The 19,132-nt window shown below is 38.5% G+C and overlaps 1 protein-coding gene across 1 annotated transcript in view; it reads right to left on the bottom strand.

Annotated features, from left to right (window-relative positions):
• Positions 1-19,132, bottom strand: part of LOC118246889 (ankyrin repeat domain-containing protein 26-like) — a 52,166-nt gene that overhangs the window by 24,614 nt on the left and 8,420 nt on the right. The window contains 14 exon segments of the mRNA XM_050709043.1: positions 401-539; positions 770-803; positions 2,385-2,537; positions 3,327-3,565; positions 4,405-4,663; positions 4,665-5,398; positions 7,415-7,500; positions 8,659-8,770; positions 9,972-10,033; positions 11,062-11,209; positions 11,916-12,916; positions 13,961-14,021; positions 15,338-15,410; positions 15,491-15,524. Of these exon segments, the coding sequence (XP_050565000.1) occupies positions 401-539; positions 770-803; positions 2,385-2,537; positions 3,327-3,565; positions 4,405-4,663; positions 4,665-5,398; positions 7,415-7,500; positions 8,659-8,770; positions 9,972-10,033; positions 11,062-11,209; positions 11,916-12,916; positions 13,961-14,021; positions 15,338-15,410; positions 15,491-15,524 (3,135 nt within the window).

Here is a 19,132-nt window from a genome sequence, read left to right as displayed (position 1 = left end):
ATATTACAACATTTTATTATATTTTTTTTCAGAAAAGCCATTAATTTGGTGAGTTGTCATTACATATTGGGGCCAAAAAGATTGATTTTGCTAACTTTTGACCACTATATTTGAATGAGCTGATCTGTACCTTACAAGAACCTGCTTTTCCAATTCTGACTAGAGACATAGCCTGCGATAAGTAAGATGCATTTGCTGACAATACAGATAGACATAAAAGATTAGGTGAGATGAATTCTACATTCAGTGCTGAAGAAGTCCGTACTTCTCTGGCTTGTGGGAAGGCGCTGTCTCTCATCGTAAATATTAGATCAAAATAGAAAACTGAAAAATTAGGTATACAAGAGATCATGTTTTAAAAGAGGAACTCGTAACAGAAAACAGTGATTTGAAAACTTACCTGTATGATCCACGCTAAGCTGTTCTAACAGCAACATAGCTTCTTTGTAGGTTGGAGTTGTCAATTCAACATCCTCTGTAGTTGTGTCAGATGACTGTGTTAAATCAAGGTTATCCACAACATCCATTTGTATGCTGACCTGTAAAAGTTACAGTATTTTCTGCATACAACAACACGTTATTATAGATCATTACAGATGCAAGAACAATTCATCCTCTCATTCACAGCCCATAGATTTGGCTCAAATAGTGTGAAGTTGCATACTAGCAGAAATTTGTGCATCTGGTGGACCACTACGTAAAAGCTGTTCCTATCTAAGTGATTACAAATTGATACAGAATAATTATCAGGAAACTAATTTTACATTACCGTGTTCTTTTCACTCCCTGTTTTTGCTGCAGGTCTGGAAAACAGAAATACATTTCATTACTGAAATGCTTATTCAGCATCACAATCAATATCTGAAGTTGCTCTGAAAACTTAATTTCAAAAGTGAATTGAACTAAAATTTAATATAAGAATTTTGAACATCCTGTTGAAGACAGATAAAAAAGTCTTATGTGTACAGGAAGGCTATCTTTCCCACAAGATACTAAGAATAATATCATAGAACAACCCAGTTTGAAAGGGACCTCAAAAGATCATCAGGTCCAACCTCTAGTACTATTGTCTGTGAGCTCTGGTAGGTTAAGCCCACTAAGCACTCATTAGCTGCTTGCTCACGCCCCCTCTGGGGGAGAGAATCAGAAGACCAATAGCAAGAAAAACTCAAGGGAAGAAACAGAAACAGGGATAAATAAACAAAGGGAGAAGGAGAGGAAAACAAAAATGATGCAAAGCACTCACCACCTCCCAACAGCAAACCAGTGCCCAGACAGTCTCTGAGCAAGACTACACCCTAGTTTTAGCGGTGAGCACGATGAAGCTACATGGTACAGAATATCCCTTTGGTCATTTTAGGTCAGCTGTCCTGGCTGTGTCCTTTCCCAGCCTCTAGCCCATACCCAACCTACTTGCTGTGGTGGCAAAATCAGAAACAGAGAATGCACTAGCACTGTGAAACCACTGCTCAGCAGCAGCTAAACCACTGGTGTGTTATCAACACTGTTTTAGTCATGTATCTAAAAAACACAGCACTGGGTGGGCTGCCAGGAAGAAAATTAACTCCATCCCATCCAGACTCAGGACATCTAGGCATGATGGTGTCACTCTCAGTTTGAGGACTGCTCATTCAGTCAAACTTATTTAGCCATTACGATTATTTTTGTACGAAAGACATCCTGAGTTCACTACTTTCCACTTGAGGTAATTTCAGGCGAGCAAAACATCAACTTCTTTTTTTTTAAACAAAAGTTGATTAATCAGGGAAAACTGCTCTTCAGCAAGAACTATGTGCCTGCAACCTGTATTGATCAGCTCTGTGCAGTTTTTCCTTCTTGATGCTTCATGAATCTGAGACAGCTCAATGGCATGCCAAGTATCACTGAACTAGTTCTAGAAAAACTGTTATTCACACTCTACAGCACAGTGGATTATAGAGATAACTAGAGCAACATCCAAAGGTTACACAGCTGTCTTTGTGCTGTACTACAAAGGAGGTAATATTTCTCTCTTTTTGGGCAGGCAAAAGAAAAAAAAGCAGGAAAAAAGAGAAACCTGTAGTGTATGAGCAACTTTGCCTTTTATAAGTCTCCCTTCTCCTTTAAAAAAATATTTAAAAAATGTATGTTTGTGCACATGTGTAAATATAAATGTGTGCACACATTCAGGTAGTTCAGAATTTGTGCTCATTTTCCCTTATCATTAGCTTGACTAATATCTTCAAAGCATTCTAAGCAAGTGATTTTGAACATAAAGGGCATTAGATTAAATTGTCACATGAAAGAAGAATCATTGTATGCATTCAATTTACAAAACTTACTTTTAATTTTCAGGTCAATTTTTATAACTAAATTTTATTTATAATATTCCTTATATTCAGTACCTTTCTTCATCTTGAGATGTTTCACTGAAAGTGCTATCATCCAGTACTTGAAAATGATTCCCACTGGAAGAACTCATCCTCTGATTAGCCTTCTGCTTTGAAGACTGTCTTTTACTCTCTTTTTTTACATCTTTTGCTTTCAGGAAAGATTTACTGCATTAAACAGAAAGAAAAAAAAAACTCACCAAGTATCTTACATAAAATATGAAACATATGCTCCAGAAACAAGTCCTGAAACAATCAAGACTAAACACATCTGTGATAAACCACAAGCTTGACTCCCAAGATTCTAGAATACACTCAATTATTTAATCATTTTCCTCTAGAACTGAGGGAGGAAAGGTAGAATCTGAGGAAAATTCAGGTAAGCTGGAACATCACTATCCCCATTAGAAGAAGTACCCAGAGCAGAGATTCTCCTCAGAGGGACAGTAAAAAATGCCTGAGGTTACGTAAAAGCATCTGCAACTTCTTCAAACTTTTTAGATAAGTTTGCTATCGCTATCTTTCCCTTTTTCCTGACAAAGGTAATCTAAGCTTAATGAAAAGGAAAACAACTGCATGAGGATCACTAAAGTCTTCTAGAAAAGGGAGAAAGCAAATAAGTCCCTACTTTTCTGTGTGGCTGTTTCCTAAGACAATAACTCTTTCTTTCAATCTTATGGCCCTCGTTTTGAAAACATGCTTAGCCTCAGTATTGACAATTAAATTCACAAGATCTCTCTCTCACCCCCCACTGCAATAAATTAGAGCTTCTGTTATGAACTTAGCTCTTCCTGAAAATATTATTTTTCTTAAATGCTTGAGAAGCAATGGACTACTCAGTGTGGCTTTCAGCACTGAGGAAACTACTTCAACTACTATAAGATTAAAAAAAAAAGTCCTAAAGCTACTTAATATTAAAAATAAGAATTAGAGATTATTTTTTTTAAATCTCTTTACCTTTTTATTGGCATTTCATTTACTTTTGAAGTTTCCTCAAATGAAAAATCCTTTTTGTGCTTTTCTTCTATTATTTTTTCATCCTCAGTTTTCAAACATTCATTCTTCCTGAGATTAAGCTTTTGCTTCATTTGCTGATTAATGGCATTGCCTGCTGGTGTATTTAATTTATCAAGATCTTCTTGTTTCTCCACTGCCTGCATTTTGAAACGTCTCTGCTTCCTTTTTTCCTTCTCAACCTATGAAAAGAAAGTTCAGCTTCATATATTTATCTTTTTCTACAGGAGAGAAACACCATATCCACGATCAAGTAATTCAAGCTTTACTTCTGAAATCAAATAAAATAAGACCATTTCAATTCATATAGGGAAATATTTTCATAAAAATTACACTACAAAGTATACAGAGTCAATGAAAGTACACTGAATTCACTTGTGATTTAAACCATAACAAAAACATAGCCTTTAGAAAGAAAACAATGGTTTATCTTAAAACATGAACAACAGAAAAGAAAGCATTACTGGAGGACAAGAAGTTGGAAAGACTACACACCGTTAGTAGTAAATACACAGAAAATACAAGTGGAAGTATGCTCGGCTACCTCCTTAATGGGGGGAGCAAGGGGAATCTCAAACCCACAAGCAGAAATGGTTTCACAGCAAACAGGAATTTTAGTGAAGGGCAATGAAGGCACGCCATGCACAAATCACAGCAAATGAATAGATTAGTCAAGACCCTGTTCAGAAGCTATTTTCATTCTTTGATTGAGAATCAGAACTGGTATAGCTGTGCGCGTTTCTTTTTACGGCAATGAAGTGATAACTACTTACACTGGAACTGACTGTCACCTATTGTTAAACCGAAACAATAATATATTCTGTTTTCTCAAAAACCTAATTAGGTAATGCGGAGAAGGACAACTCTCCACTGCTCTCTTTCTTCATAAGTAATGAAACATTAAAACAACAACAAAAAAAATTGCACAAAGCACCTTCCATTAATGATGAATAGCTAATGTGAACAGGACCATTGATACGCAGAAAGGCTAAAGAATAAGGAGTAGCAGGTGAACTTCTACCTCTTTTTGTAGCTGTACCTTCTCTTTCTCCAAAGCCAGGAATACTATTTGCAGCATTCCTACCTTACTCTTAAATCTTTCCACGTCTTGTTCTAGTTCTTCATCCAGATTCCTTTTCAGAGTGCCACAAGGTTGCTGAGAATTTGCAAAAATACTTTCAATTTCTGCCTCTCCTATTTTATTGTTTTTGATAAGGTAGTCTCTGGAAATATTGCCACTAAGACAGAAGTCTTTTCCAAATTTCCTTTCTCCTACAAAAAATGCTTTTTTCACCATTTGTAGAAGGAGGTCTTAAATTAGGACGAATATTAGAAATGTCATCCAAAATATTTGTTTTTAAACAGTGTCTCAGGGAGTATTCAGAATTTCCCTCTGCATTTCTACTACTTCCATACTTGTTCTCTTCCATTTCCATAGTAGACATTTTATTTTCCTCTTCTTTCGTTAGAGGCACTTTTGTATTATCTGCATCATTAGTGTAATCTCTTTCATCTGTACTCCAGGTATCTTCCATGTTTGCATTTAAGTTATTTTGATCAGGAAGAACACCAAGGCTTGCAATTACAATTTCCATTTTGGGTTCTTTTAGGTCTGCATTAAGTTTAGTATCTCCAAATTCACCTTTACTTTCTAACTTATTTGATTCTGTCACGTCAGATGAAGCAACGTGAAAACTCTTCAGTTCTTCATTAAAGTTGTCTTCTGACATTTCTTCCACAAAGGAAGTAGTTTTCACAGGTTCACAAACTTCACCAAACAGCTGCTTCAGCTCTGCTGTAATGTTTTTAAAATTTGTTTTCAATTCCCTTTTCTCATTTTCAACCCACATTCTTTCATACCTTTCTTCCCAAGGTTTTAGGCTTAACTGCTTGTCAGCACTGTGGGATTCCTCATTTTCTGCTAGGGCTTCCTGATGTGAAATTTCTGCTTTGTCAGCCTGATTTTCATGTGCTGTTTTTTCTATCAAGTTGGTAGTTTCTAAAATATATTTTTCCTTGAGTAAGCAGGTACAGACAGAAAGATTACCAAAAGAAAGGAAGTTACAGTTAATCCATGTAATTTACGCTGCAAGCTTATCCATCATACAACAGAAATAAAGATAGGGAATCGCTTTTTTTTTTTCCTTCTATTTTTCCTTTTTTTCTTTAAAATAAAAGGACTTACTTTAGAAATAATACTTTTTCTTCAGTTAGATTTCTCTGGACCTGAGGATTGCTTTTACCTTTTAGCCTGCCTGCTCTCTACAATTGGTGTCACTAAGTAGTTTATTTTTTTCATATTTTATTACTTTACTTAAAAAAACACACAACACAATAAACAAATAAAACATGACTGCCTGAATTTTCCCATCCTCCTTCCTTCATCACTCTCTACTGTTTGGTGTTCTACAATTTCCTGCCAGCTGAGCTAATATAGTGCAAGTGACCATAAAAAGCTTATTATCCACCACAGGGAGAAGTGGCTACGTTGCAATTCCCCGCCCCAATCAGAAATGTTAAATTCCATTCCAAGCTCCAAAGAAAAATATTTATTAGGAAAGCCTGTCCATTCCTTCCCTCAGCCCCAAAACAGGAACCCAAACTTCTACCAAACCTGTACAATGCCTCAACCCCTCCAACCAGCTCCTCTCTCCAGTCTCCTCAGATCCCTGACCCCACCTACACTTTGTTCCTCAACGTTTCTGACTGATCGTATGCCTCACGCTCCCCTCAACATGTTCCCTCCCTGCGTGCCTCCTCAGCTTGTGCTCCCTTCTAACTAGGGCCTGCAGCCTTGGTGTCCCAAGGGGCCAAGACCATCCAACTTCTCACTCCTTCTAGTTAGACAGGCCCTTTTCTCCCTTTTAACTCTGCAGAAATTCCTCCTGTCACAATGGGGAGTAGCATCTCAACCAGCCACCACCTGTCTCGGCCACTCCGTTCCCAAGCTCCGTTCTCTTTGCCCAACTTTCACCACCTTCCAAATGCCTCAAGTTCGGTGCTCTGCTGTGGGAGTATCGCCATGGGGGTCTACAAGCCCCCGTGCTTGGTGATAACATCAGACTCGTGAGGATGAAGCCATGAGGAATGTAAAGAAGTGAGAAGGAACAAAGAAGTGGTGATCCACAGGACACCTTGCTGTCTCAAACTGCTTGTTCTCCAACCTTTAAGATATGGAAGTTGCTAAATGTTTGCTGTTGCTGGGCAAAGTTGTGAACCAACAAATAGCTAGTGGGAAAGTACCGCTTGTAGAGCTAATGGTATAAGAAGGGAGGCTGTCCTCAATAAAGTTGTTAAAGTTATTGATCCTTAAACATGCCCTGGTGCTTGTGTGGTTATTACACTACACTCTGCCTGTTGAAATTATGACCCTCATGACCCTCTTTCATGGTGCCTGGGTGTGGGGTGGAAATTACTTGCTCCACTGTCCCTTAAATGTTACAGCAGATTCCACACACTCACTGGAGACCCCTACGCAGCCCTGTCCTTTATGCCTAATATAAACAGAATGCCTGCTTTATACTCCTCTAAAAGGCCCTCCAAAAATTCTTTTCAAACACTTATTGACTTGATAAACCAAGGGACATTTTGTATGAGCAAAGAAAGCAGCTGGCAGATCATCTCACCAGATTTTTGCTTGACCTTTCTCTTACAAAGAGGAATATCTGTCATGTTTTATCCAACAGGTCAGGAGATGATAGAAAAAACTTTCTCCCCACTTGAATATGCATTTTGCATAGGAAAAATGAACACATTTGACTGCACTGTTTCTCAGCACCACACACTCAAAGAAAAACAGTGGTCAATGTTTAAGCAAATCAGCTGGAAACAAATCGGGATAATCAATGTCAAACACTCATCATAATGGCAAGCATTTTACACAAACATAAGATTGTATCCAACTTCAGATAATACAACCTTCATGTACAGGACGCTTTCTTCAGCACCATTTACTAACTGGTAAGTTTTCTTTTACTTTAACGTATAATACAGTTTACAGAATATAAATCAAGATACTTGGTTTCACATACCTGCCTCCCATAGTTTTCAATGGCATCCTTGATCGCTTCTTTTTCACCTGATGATGACATATGAAAAGTAGAGTCTGAGCACTCACCTACAGTGAAGACATCACATTTTTATATCCAACATGACTTAATACAAATTATTTATAGCTAAAGCGCATCCAGAATCATCATATTTATGAGAAAAATCTTAACACAAACTAACATATCCCCTCAAATGCATGATTTATAATATGATATGATTTATGATAGAGAAAACATAACACAGATTTAAGACATATCTTTGTGAACTTCTGTTTTTTTCCAGGGCACTTTGCTTTTTCATGTATAAGGGAAATTTGCTGAAAATTAATATAAATGGTCACAAACACACCTTTAAGAAACAGGAATGGTTTATGTATATATAAATTCATATATATGTGGCACATATCAAACAGTATTTGTAATCAAACAGTATTTGATTTCAGCAAACTCGGTGGTCCAGTAATATGGAAATACCTTAGAAAGATTACCATAATCACCTCTTAACCCCTTTTCGTATTGATTTCAAATTTAACTTAGCAGAATCATACAACACAGACTTTCATGACAACTAATCAAGCTCATTTAAAGCTCTCATCTTGTAAAGTTCTGCTTCCAGCCTACTAAACTAAAATTGGCCTCTACAACTAATTTATTACACCCGTATTACAAGCTGGATTGACAAGTCATTTTTTAAAGGAGAAAATCCTCAGAAAAGAATTTTACCCCAACAGCAAAACTTTTCTGCTCTTCTACGCTCAAGATGGTCAAAAGGCAAATTTCACAAGCTACAGGAATAAGTCCTTAGGAACAGAACCTGAACTTTCATCACATTTTAGCTCCTAGACAAAGCACAACATAAACCTATCATGAATTAAGCTAGAAAAAAAATGCTTGGCCAGTTGATATTTCTTCTGCTGTGTTATTATCCAGGAACGTCTCAGTGTTCTGACAGATCAGTCCTAAACCACACACACTTTTACCACTGTAAGCAACAACCTGAAACCAAAATATAAGTGTCCAAAGAACACATAATGCACACAAGAAATTCCTTTACTAATCAAACAGGCCATCAAGTGCTGCGTTAACTGGTGTTAATTAACAAGTACCAGGCACTTCTTCATTGCTATGGCACACAGCCACTGCGTAACAGCACTCCTAAGGAAGACACTGGTAAAAGTTCACTTCAGTCTATAAATGCTTACAAACACAATCCACCAGAAAGTTACCATTGTTGCGCTCCACTGAAACACTCTGCAAGCATGCTCCATGTTCATCTGCAGCTGGGAGCAACACACCAGGCGATACTTTTCTCAGACTTTCAGAATCTGTCTGTATAATCTAGAACACATGCAAGACAATTGGTACAAACTCTTTTACCGCCCCCCCCACTTATTTCCATGAATAATGTTGCAACTCAGCCAATGTGCACAACATGATATCAAGTGTATCAAAAGGTTTTTGTAACTGAAGGCTTGTAAAGGACACATCAATGCATAGCACACAGTCACAGCAGTAGTGTGTATTTTCAGATCTTTGGCTAAACAAACACGCTTATAACTCATCTAATCTATCCTGTAACACTGATAATCCTTGACAAACAGAATGGCCGCAAAAGAGAATTAATATTGGAAATCAAGATGTGGATTGCGAACGAGTAACTGCAGCTCTGTGGTGATCTGACATTTGTACCAAACTTGTGCCTGACATTCAAATTTGAGCTTATGTTCGTTCCTGGAGCATGTATCCTGCAGTACTGAGTGAATTCACCACTATGCTGCAAAAATAAAGCAAAAATTTGGGTTGAATAAAGACTAACAAGGCAAAGTTAGCAGAGATTAACGTTATCTTAAAAACGTTAGTCTAGTATTTTTTAAGGAAGGAGGTGAGGAGGAATTCATTTTTCCTCACAAGAAAAGCCAGAGGGGGTTAGCTATAGACCCTGCTCTTTTGTCTAGCCAATTACCGCAGACAGAAAGGACACACACAGCCAGCTTGTTTGGTATCTATTGAAAATGACTTTCTAAAAAGGATGAAGTATACCTAAAAAAGATAAGGGTTCCATACAGAAAAATCTAGATGTCTAGGTTGCAGACAGTAGGGGCAACCATTTAACACTGACTGGGGCAGCAGAATAGAGCTGTATGGTAAAAAAAACAAACAAACAAACAAACAAACAAACAAACAAAAACAACAAAAAAACCCACAATCCTCACACCACCAGCCCTTTTGAGAAGCTCACAAGATTTTAAGTAGCAGAAAACTTCACTGTCTCAATATTGTACTAGACATCAAACTCAAAGGCCAGCTACTAGAATGCCTACATCATTAGCTTGATCCAACTTTGTCCCGATTCTAACTAGAAAACCTAGCGCACAAGCATTTCAAGGACCCCCTAGTTACAAACATACAGCAGAAGCAACAAGAGGTAAACAAGCCTCATTAATGGCAGCGACAAATTCAAAAGCAAACTCTGAAGTGGTTCTGGATGTGACCTTCCCCCCACTGGGACCCCACTACATCTTTCACAGAAAGTACCTACCTCAGAATCCCAGGGAGATTCAGCTTCCTCCTCTTGCTCTGCTCCTAGAGCTGGCAGGGCACCTACAAAGGGTGGACAAAGAGAGGTGCTGTGAGCATTTATTGCACTCCATTTTTCCCCATCAGTCAAACCCTGCATCTGAAAGATGAGTAACAGTTCTTCTGCAGAGGAGAAACTAAGAAATGAGTTATATTCAATGGTAGGTTCATACACGGTCACATCACAATGTTCTCTTTACTCCTCTTATCTCCTTTCAAGCAGAAGATGCTTAAGCATGACAGCTGACAGAGCTACAAACTATGCCTTGCACATATTTGGGTAATGTTCAGGAAGAAACTGCAGGATGCAGAGCTTGGGTCTTCTCTCTTACCTACAGGCCCAGAGTTTCGCATTTAGGCACACCACCTTCAGAGCATTAGCTTCTGCCAGGTCCTCTGTGTAGCACCTGATCAGCAGTTACATGTGCTCTGAAGACATCTACTGCATCGAGTTACGCTCAGGAGACACACATTGGAACCACTGTCTTCTCCTCCTGCTCCAAGACCCTGAGATGAGCACCAAAGCACTCAACTCTGTCCGAGCTGGGAATGGTCTCAAGCACACAAAGGATTGGCATTGGGAGACCTCCTACATTTTAAAACTGAACAAGGTGAAGCACTGTAGCAGAACAGTTTTCTCACAGCTTGACTCAAGTCTTTCCCAGGCTTCAGCCAAGAGCAATCACAGCTTTTCAATATGGTAGTACAAGCCAGAAAGGGAAATAACTACTGCCACACCCAAGACACACCAGTTCCTCTCTATCTATTTGTCTTATTCAGACCACTTCAGGGAGAATACGGCAACAAAAGCAAGAACAGCACTTGCTTCCTATAGAATTCATTTGGAATCCAACACCATGTTTTGTGCTCCCTAAGAACGAATGAAAAGGAAAACAAGCTGCTGTCTTTCTCTGCCACTGCCTACTACAAATCACAGGCAACAGGAGAATTTACCACCTCTGAAAGTCAATCACCAAATCACCATTTCAGTTCATTTACAGCACATTAATACTTAGAGAGGAACAACTGGGATCAATGTTTAATTAACTCACTTCTCTCATCAGCAGTGTCTTCTGAAGCATTATAGTCTTGATGGCTATTACTATGAACAGAATTTTCCACACCCTCAACAGCTGCAGTTTGCAGCTCTCCTCCACAAGCATCTTCCTTCTCCTCTCCTTCCCACTTAAGTGGCTCTTCCTAAAAGAGACAGACCAAAACAGCTGGAAAGAACAGAAACAAGCATCTTCCTCAACACACACTGACAACTTGGAAAATGCTTTTCTTGTGTAAGACAGAAGTAAAGCAAAGCTCAAAAGTCTCCCAAGGCCTTCAGGTTTCCAGTGGTAATCTACATGATCAAACAGCAATGCCCCATGTCATAAACTTCATCCCTAGTTCTGGAAAGCCCCTAAAAAGCACTTCCTCATGTCAGTCTAACCCCAGTTTTATTTAAATTATATTATTCAGGAACACATTCCTTCTTTCCCCCAGTTTGCTCCACAGAAAATTACTAGCTTCCTACTCTCAATTTCATTCTGTTTTGTTTTCTCAGTTGCAGTCGTCATGCTGTGAATTTTACTAAATGGCAGTAACACTTCACAAATAACATCCATTCTCTCAGTTATATAACTAAGAGAAATTTCACCAATTCCAGAAAAAAAGTTTCCTGTCTTTCTCCTTCAAGATCATTGTAATCACACGTTAAAAATATTGAAAATAATGCCTGGCATTATTCTTATATCTTAGAAATTACTTTGGCTAGAAGTAACACTTTTTAGTATCAAAAGATGATAACTGAAATACAGATCTATGCAATAACTATCCATAAGAATACAGCTTACTGTTTCTTACCTGTATTACCCTTAAAAATACCCTTGTGATTGAATCATCCCTGTATATTTACCTTTGTGCTTGAGGAAAACGCTGCCCTTGTGTTTTCTTCACATCTAATTAAGTGCATGTGTTCACTTTCTTGTTTCAGTGCTCCACAGACTTTATTATCTACTTCTTCATACCCTTCTTCAGCATCTTCCTCACCCACATATTCAAGAAGATCAGATTTTGGTCTTTGACTTTCAAGTCTTGGGTTTTCTGCTGCTGACTGAGAACCATTAATACTTTTAAAGCCATCACCAAAACTTGACTTTTTCTCCTTAAGACCACAACTGTCAGAGAGAGGCTGGGGGATCTCTTTTTTCCAGTCTGTTGTTTCTGAGTCTGCAAAACAGGAGTCACCCTTTTGGTGTATCTTCTCCTGAATCACACTTTTCTTGTTCAAAGTTTCTTGTCTAGTTTGTAAATTATTTAGATTTTGAAGGACAGCTTGTTTTGGTATGGATTCGTAAGATAATTCATTATTCATTACCTTTGGGGATATCGCTGTTATATTTTCTTGCAACCTTTCATAACACCCAGCTATAAAAGACACAGGAGCATCAACAGATCCCTCCATCTTTTCATCAAGTTCTTTACATATTTTCTGATCATTACCAAAGACATTTCCAGTCCCGCATTGAGTTTCCCCTTCATACTTAACATTTCTAAAACACCCCAATTCCTGATTAATTTCTCCTTTAGGTTCTATTTCACCCCCCTGCTCCTCCTCCATTATGTCGTTAGACTGAGTTTCTTCATCTTCCAGATCTTCCTCCTCCTTTTCACCTTGAGTAAGATCTTCCTCCTCTTCATATTCTTCATCATCATCTCCATCGTCATTTTCATCTTCCTCCTCCTCTTCTTCCTCCTCGTCCAATTCCTCTTCTTCCAGGTTGCTTGCATCTGAAACATCTTGGTTCAACAGTTCACCACACTCTCCTTTGTTCAGATTTGCATCTGATGGGGTTCTTTGCTTGAGGTTTTTCTTCTGTGACTTAGGACTTTCAATTCTAGAGCCACCACCATCATCTTAAAGCATGAGAAAATGAAAAAGGCATATGAACCAAAGGAGTTACAAAAATAGCAACAGGCCTATTACCTGCTTAAAGCATAGAAGAGGAGTCATCTGGGAATGTCTGGAAAAGGAGCCAGGTAAGGGATTGTACTGGGGATGCAGGAATGTTAACTTTCCCTGCAGCAGCCCATACAGTGCTGTGCTAGAACAGCACTTGTAGCTAGAACAGCACTGGTATCACACCAGCGGCGTGTCTGCTGCTGAGCAATACTGGCACCGCATCAGGACTCCCTCTAACCCCCCCAGAGTCAGCAGGCTGGGGGTGGGCAAGAGGGAAGGAAGGAACATCACCAGGGCAGCTGACCTAAACCAACGGAAAGGATATTCCATACCACACGATGCCACACTCAGCAACAAGAGGTGGAAAAAGGAAGAAGGGGGGGAGGGGTGTGCTCTTGTTGTGAAAACGTCTCTCCTCCTGAACAATGGCTACGTGCATTGAGGCCTGGCTTCAAGGATGTGGTCAAGCATCGCTCGTTTGTGGGAAGTATAGAGTAATTTATTTCCTCTGCACTTCCACACAGCCTTGTTTGTTGTTTGTTTCACCCCCCCCCTTCCCCTTTCCCTTTCTGTTTTTTTCCCTTTAGTTAAATTGTATAATTAATAATAATTTTTCCTTAATTATTTTTTCCTTTAATTAAATTATCCGTATCTCAGCCCGTGAATTGTTTCTTTCCTTTTCTTCTTCCCCTCCTCTTCTAAGGAGGAGGAGTGAGAGAGTGGTTGTGGTGAAGTTCAGCTGCCTAGCAAGGTAAAACCACCTAATATTTCTGTGGATGAGCAGGATGGGAGAAAGGACTTGATCAGGGACAAAGGCTTAGGAAGGGACTCAATATCTTCACTTTCATGATCTCAATTATTTTGCTCTAAAATGACTATGTGCTCTGTTCTTATAATACTACTTTTCTCACTTTCTATAGACAAAGGGGGAAAAAAATTACTTAGCTAGTTTACTTTTGTATCTCATTATATCATGCAGTCTTTTCTAAATAGCTTACTGTTTTTCTTGAACTGCTGGGAAGCATTCATTAACAACGTCAAGTTTGGCTTCTGTGGCTTCTGTAAATAAAAATACATTTGAAGAGAATTATTTGATCTATTTTTTGCTTGCTTGTTTTTAAAAACAAACAAATCATTTACTTAAATCAAATCTTGAACAGTAAATACAACCAGGCTGTCCTTTTGACAGTTCTCAGGTGCTTGGTACATCCTATAGGTCTAATTACACAAACATTCCCACATATGCAAGTCAGTGACTATTCTACCTCAAAAAAACCTGCTCAGGTATTCTTCAGCAAATTCTTTCCAAAACTGTATTTACATGCATAACAAGTCTAAAAATCTGTTTTTGAGTTAATGTTTTTAATATGTAGGATGCTTACTTTTAAGTGTGTACAACTCAAGTAACTGTTAAAGTTCCTTAGACTTAACACACAAATGAGTCACTGCAAGTCCACTTACCAAAAGATCCCTAATTTTCAAAATCATGCTACAAAAATGCATCACTTCCATTTAAATCAATGTAAGGAAATGAAATAATGTTTAAACTACACATGCTTGCATCTCCAGCATCAGAGTGTGTTGAACCCCACCAGTTCACCACCACCATACACCAGTTCCTCATTACTGCAGAATGCCAGCACAATAGACCAGATGCTCCGGATATCACTGGAGAAACTGATAATCCTTCATAATACTAGCAAAAACAGTAGGAGATAACACGTGGCTGATAAAAGAGTACCACACGAGCTTTCAAAAAAATAAAAACATGCAGTGTGAGATTATACACAAGTATGCAATACCATCCCATAAAAGAAGGGAAAAAAAGAAAGAAAGGGGGAAAAAACCGACCAATTTGAGCAACTCATTCATTGAGCCCTGGAGGAACCTGAGGAGAAGGAATGGAGAACCAGGTGCTGAACAGCTTCAGTAGATGTTTTCAGTTAATAAATGCTCTTTTTCATTATCAGTTAGAATTCTATCACATAAATTAGGGGAAACAATAGCCACGTTTGGAGGAGAACAGGTTATACAGTAACTTATAAACTTTCAGGGTCTGCAAATCTGACTCAAATGAACCAGAACAACTAAAATAATGTGGTTGTTTATCTTGTCACCTACCACTCTTTTGCCCCAAACCACAAATTTAGAGCATGCTCTGCCACAGCTACAATTCTTTTACCAAAAAACAAACAAACAAACAAACAAACAAACAAAAAAAAGACACCTCACAGCAGAAAAAAAAAGCTGTCAGACCAGAGACTGCTTTGAAAGTGAAAACAATATTAGCTGGAAAAAGTTTCTTTCTATCCCAGAGAAAATTGCTTTCAAATCACTTATTTCTACAGGACAATTTTCCTGTAAAGGCACCATACCTTGGGGGTAAAATCAAGTTCTTCTTCCTCAGAAGTATGCCAACTGTCATCACTCCCCTCTTTCTCAGAGCTTCTTAAAAAGCAAAGCAGAATGAATAGTGGCTCCCTCATATCATTCTTCAAGTAAGTATTAGGTATTTTTAGAAGTCTCACCTTATTGAGTCTCCTTGGGAAAAGTCATCTATTGCTGTTCAAATATTAATTGACATGTTGAAATTAGATTTGGCATGCTAAAAATTAATCAATACAGGAAAACATTTAACATGGACAACACTACAAGTCATAACAGAATGAAACTTGGGCCAATTTAATACAAGACAGAATGAATGAAAGCATTTCCAAAGCACCTGTTTTTTCAAATCATACAGAATTAAAAAACAATAATAATAATAAAGAAGATAGGTGGTATTTTCTTTGGGCTCTTACGTTTAAGAAATATTTCTAAACTAAAGAACAGCATAGCATGACTATGCTATGTTAGTAAACAGTTAACAAATGGTGGTGGTTTATGAAGACAGTAAGTAGATGAATCTTCAAAGTACTCATACTACACACACATTCACACACCACAAGCAGAGGTTTTACCACTTTAAACATTAAGTGCTTTATACTGTCATACAGTACACTTTATTTTCTACTTTACCCAACTATGGATTATTTTGAAAATTTAAAGAAAAATGAAAAAGCACAGTCAAGATCTAAAGCTTATCTCTAGGTAGAAGAATCACCAGCAGGTCTCTATAACACACCAAAAAAGAGTATACAATAGACAAAAGCAGCATTACCAGGCCATACTATACTATACTCTAAACTTTCTTTGGTGAAATGAAGGCAACTAGCACTTAAGATCATAGGATAAGTCAGGTCAAAAGGGACCTCAGGAAGTCTCTTAGCCAACTGCCTCCTCAAAGCCAGCCCAGATATGAGGTCAGGCAAAGTTCTCAGAGCTTTATTCAGTCTGATCTTGAACATGTCTAAAGAGGAAAGCCAAACAACCTCCCTGTTTTAACTGTCCTTATCATGGCAATGCTTCTAACATGCAGTTAGAAACTTTCCTGTTTCCCCTTACACCTCGTCTCTCTACCTCCTGTCATGTACCACGGGGAAGCTCCTGGCTTTGCCTTCTCGTACATATTGGAAGCTGCTGTTAGGTCCCCTTTGAAGCTGCCTCTTCTTCAGGCTGACCAAGCCCTGTTTTCTCAGCCCCTCCTCAGAGGGCAAGTATTCCTGCCCCTGACAAATCTGATGGCTCCCCGCTGAACTTGCTCACTGCTGGAAGATCAACCTCTTCTGCGCTGGGGGCTCAAAATTATAACCTGGGATTAAGACAGTCCAACAAGTACCAAGTAGGGGCAGACAATCACTTTCCCTAGTCTCCTGGCTGGGCTGCTCTTAACACAGCCCAAGATACCGTTGACCTTCTCATCAGCCAGGGCACCCTGCTGGCTCATGCTCAGCTTGCTCACTGCCAAGACTCTCTGGGCCTTCCCAGCAAAGCTGCTCCCCTGCCAGGCAGTCCCATCATGTTTTGTAGCAAGGAGCTATTCCTACCCAGGGGCACAACTTGGCATTTGCCTTTGCTGAAATTTCTTAAGATGCCTTTTAGTCCACTTCCCCAGCTTGTCAAGGTCCCTCCAAATGGCAGCTCTGTGCGGAAGCACATCCGTCAATTCTCTCCGATTTCATATCATTTGCAGACTTGATGAGAGTGTACTATAGCACATCCTTGCTATAGTCACTGAGGTACTAATAAATCTGCACTCTAGGAAGACAGTTTGAGAAGTGCTACAACCTCTCAACTATTAACAACTAAGACAAAATAAAAGGACTCTGATTCCCAACACAAAAGGGGAAAAACAAGCACATATAACCTCCTAATCTCCACACAGAAGCTATGTCAGCGTTCATGAAGTTCTTTAACCAATTGTTAACTATCATAAGTTTTTTTTTTTTTTTTTTTTAAATAAGCAAGACCCTGGGACCTTCCACAAAGTCATATCATGGAAAGTAAACCAAAGGCTTGGACAAAATTATTAAAGGGAAAACAAGCAAACAAACCCAACAACCAAGAAACATCACACCTGAAGACATCTCTACTACCAATAGCCCATAAATGATTGTACAAATTCTGTCTTTCCTAACAACAGAGTTTAGGTGAGAACTTTGAAGAGCATGTCTCCTGATCTGAACAGAGCTTATTGTCAATGCGATACAGCTGAAAAGAAACGTGTCTCATAGAAATAGTTAGGGTGGAACAGTTATAAACTTTGAACAGGTGACTTCAGTATTTTCAATTAGTACTGTTACAGTTAATCAAAGCAGCTCAATAAGTTATCTGAACTTTTGCTTTTGATGTATAATAAATATAGTCAATGATCAAAACCAGGTCACAGCACCCTTTAGAAGACAATAAGTTCATGAGATAGCTTTCAGTCAGACCAAAACCAAGGCTTTGATGCCCTGACACAGAAATAGGATCTAGAAAACCAGTCTCTGGGGACTGCTGGTTTTCACCATTGAAGCCCATTTTGAAGCACCATGAGAACAAATGGAAATAAATAAATAAAAAGATATACTATCACTGGTGACAAAAGCAAACATTGAATTCAGTAATAAAAGACTCGCACAAAAAACATGCAAATGAAAACACCCCAAACCAACTCTTAAGTCTAACTTATAGATCTCAAACCATCAAAGCGTGGATCTCCAAGACGATAAGTATGTATCATGTATAGGTATTTGTGAATTATACATGTTCCATACTTAAAACGCTACCGTACAGAATACCTTTCCTTGATTCTCCTGTTCTTGGTGCCTGGTTAGAAGACTGTTGCATTCCTATATCCATTTAGGAAAGGCATGGAAAGGACAGACGAAACAATTACATCAGAATAAATTTGAAATCTCAGAAACATGAGAAGCACATAGATAAAGCTATAGCAGTGGGAGAATGCACTGTGACTACGAGCATACGTTTGTCTGTACTGCAAATTAGAAGTTTTGGAATGTAAAATCACTATCTACCCATCCCACCTACAAATAAGTTTTGTATTTAGGTAACTGAACAATGCGGTTCTGTTATTGCAGCTACCTTAAGCCAAATTCTTTCATGACAAAGCTGTAGCTATTGTTTTAGAGCAGAAGGGCATCCTACTTATACTGATTTTATCACAAATGCATGCAATGATGTGACAAAATGACTACTATCAAAATCATACACTTAAATAGTTAAGAAACGGCCTCAAGTTGTTTTCTCATCCCTTCTGCTTTTCTCTGTTTCCTTAAGAAGAGATATAGGATAACTTTTCCTGACGTCAGGAGATGTAAAACACCGGTGTGCTCATTTATTTTTCAAGAACTTTACCCTGCAGAAACGACTTCTCTAACAACTCAGGGAAACACTGAAGGAACAACAGAGTAGTATGTGCTGCAGTAGTTAAAAAAGCTGTCATCGCAGACATACTAGAAATATGGATTGTGTAATTATTTTTCCCCCAAAGGAATTCCAACTTAAAATCTAAAAAGTCTATCACTTGATACACTAGTGCTGGAAGCCGTTCATTTGGAGGTTTTTGCAAACCTGTCTGCGATTAATAAAAACATTCATGTTCTGACATTCCAATAAGCTAGCGAGCTTAAAAATGCAGACTTGTTCAACATTCTACACAATCTCCTCTTCTAATTAGGAAGTGCAAAAGCAGCAAAAAGAATAAGGTCAAAATTGAAAATCCCAGAAATTCGACCAAAGAACATGTATTTCCCTGTACATATGACAGTTTTGGAATTACACAATAC

This window comes from Cygnus atratus, chromosome 1, assembly GCF_013377495.2.
Source record: "Cygnus atratus isolate AKBS03 ecotype Queensland, Australia chromosome 1, CAtr_DNAZoo_HiC_assembly, whole genome shotgun sequence".
Lineage (NCBI taxonomy): Eukaryota > Metazoa > Chordata > Aves > Anseriformes > Anatidae > Cygnus > Cygnus atratus.
Note: the sequence above shows the minus strand (reverse complement) of the source record. Positions and strands in the feature narration are given on the sequence as shown.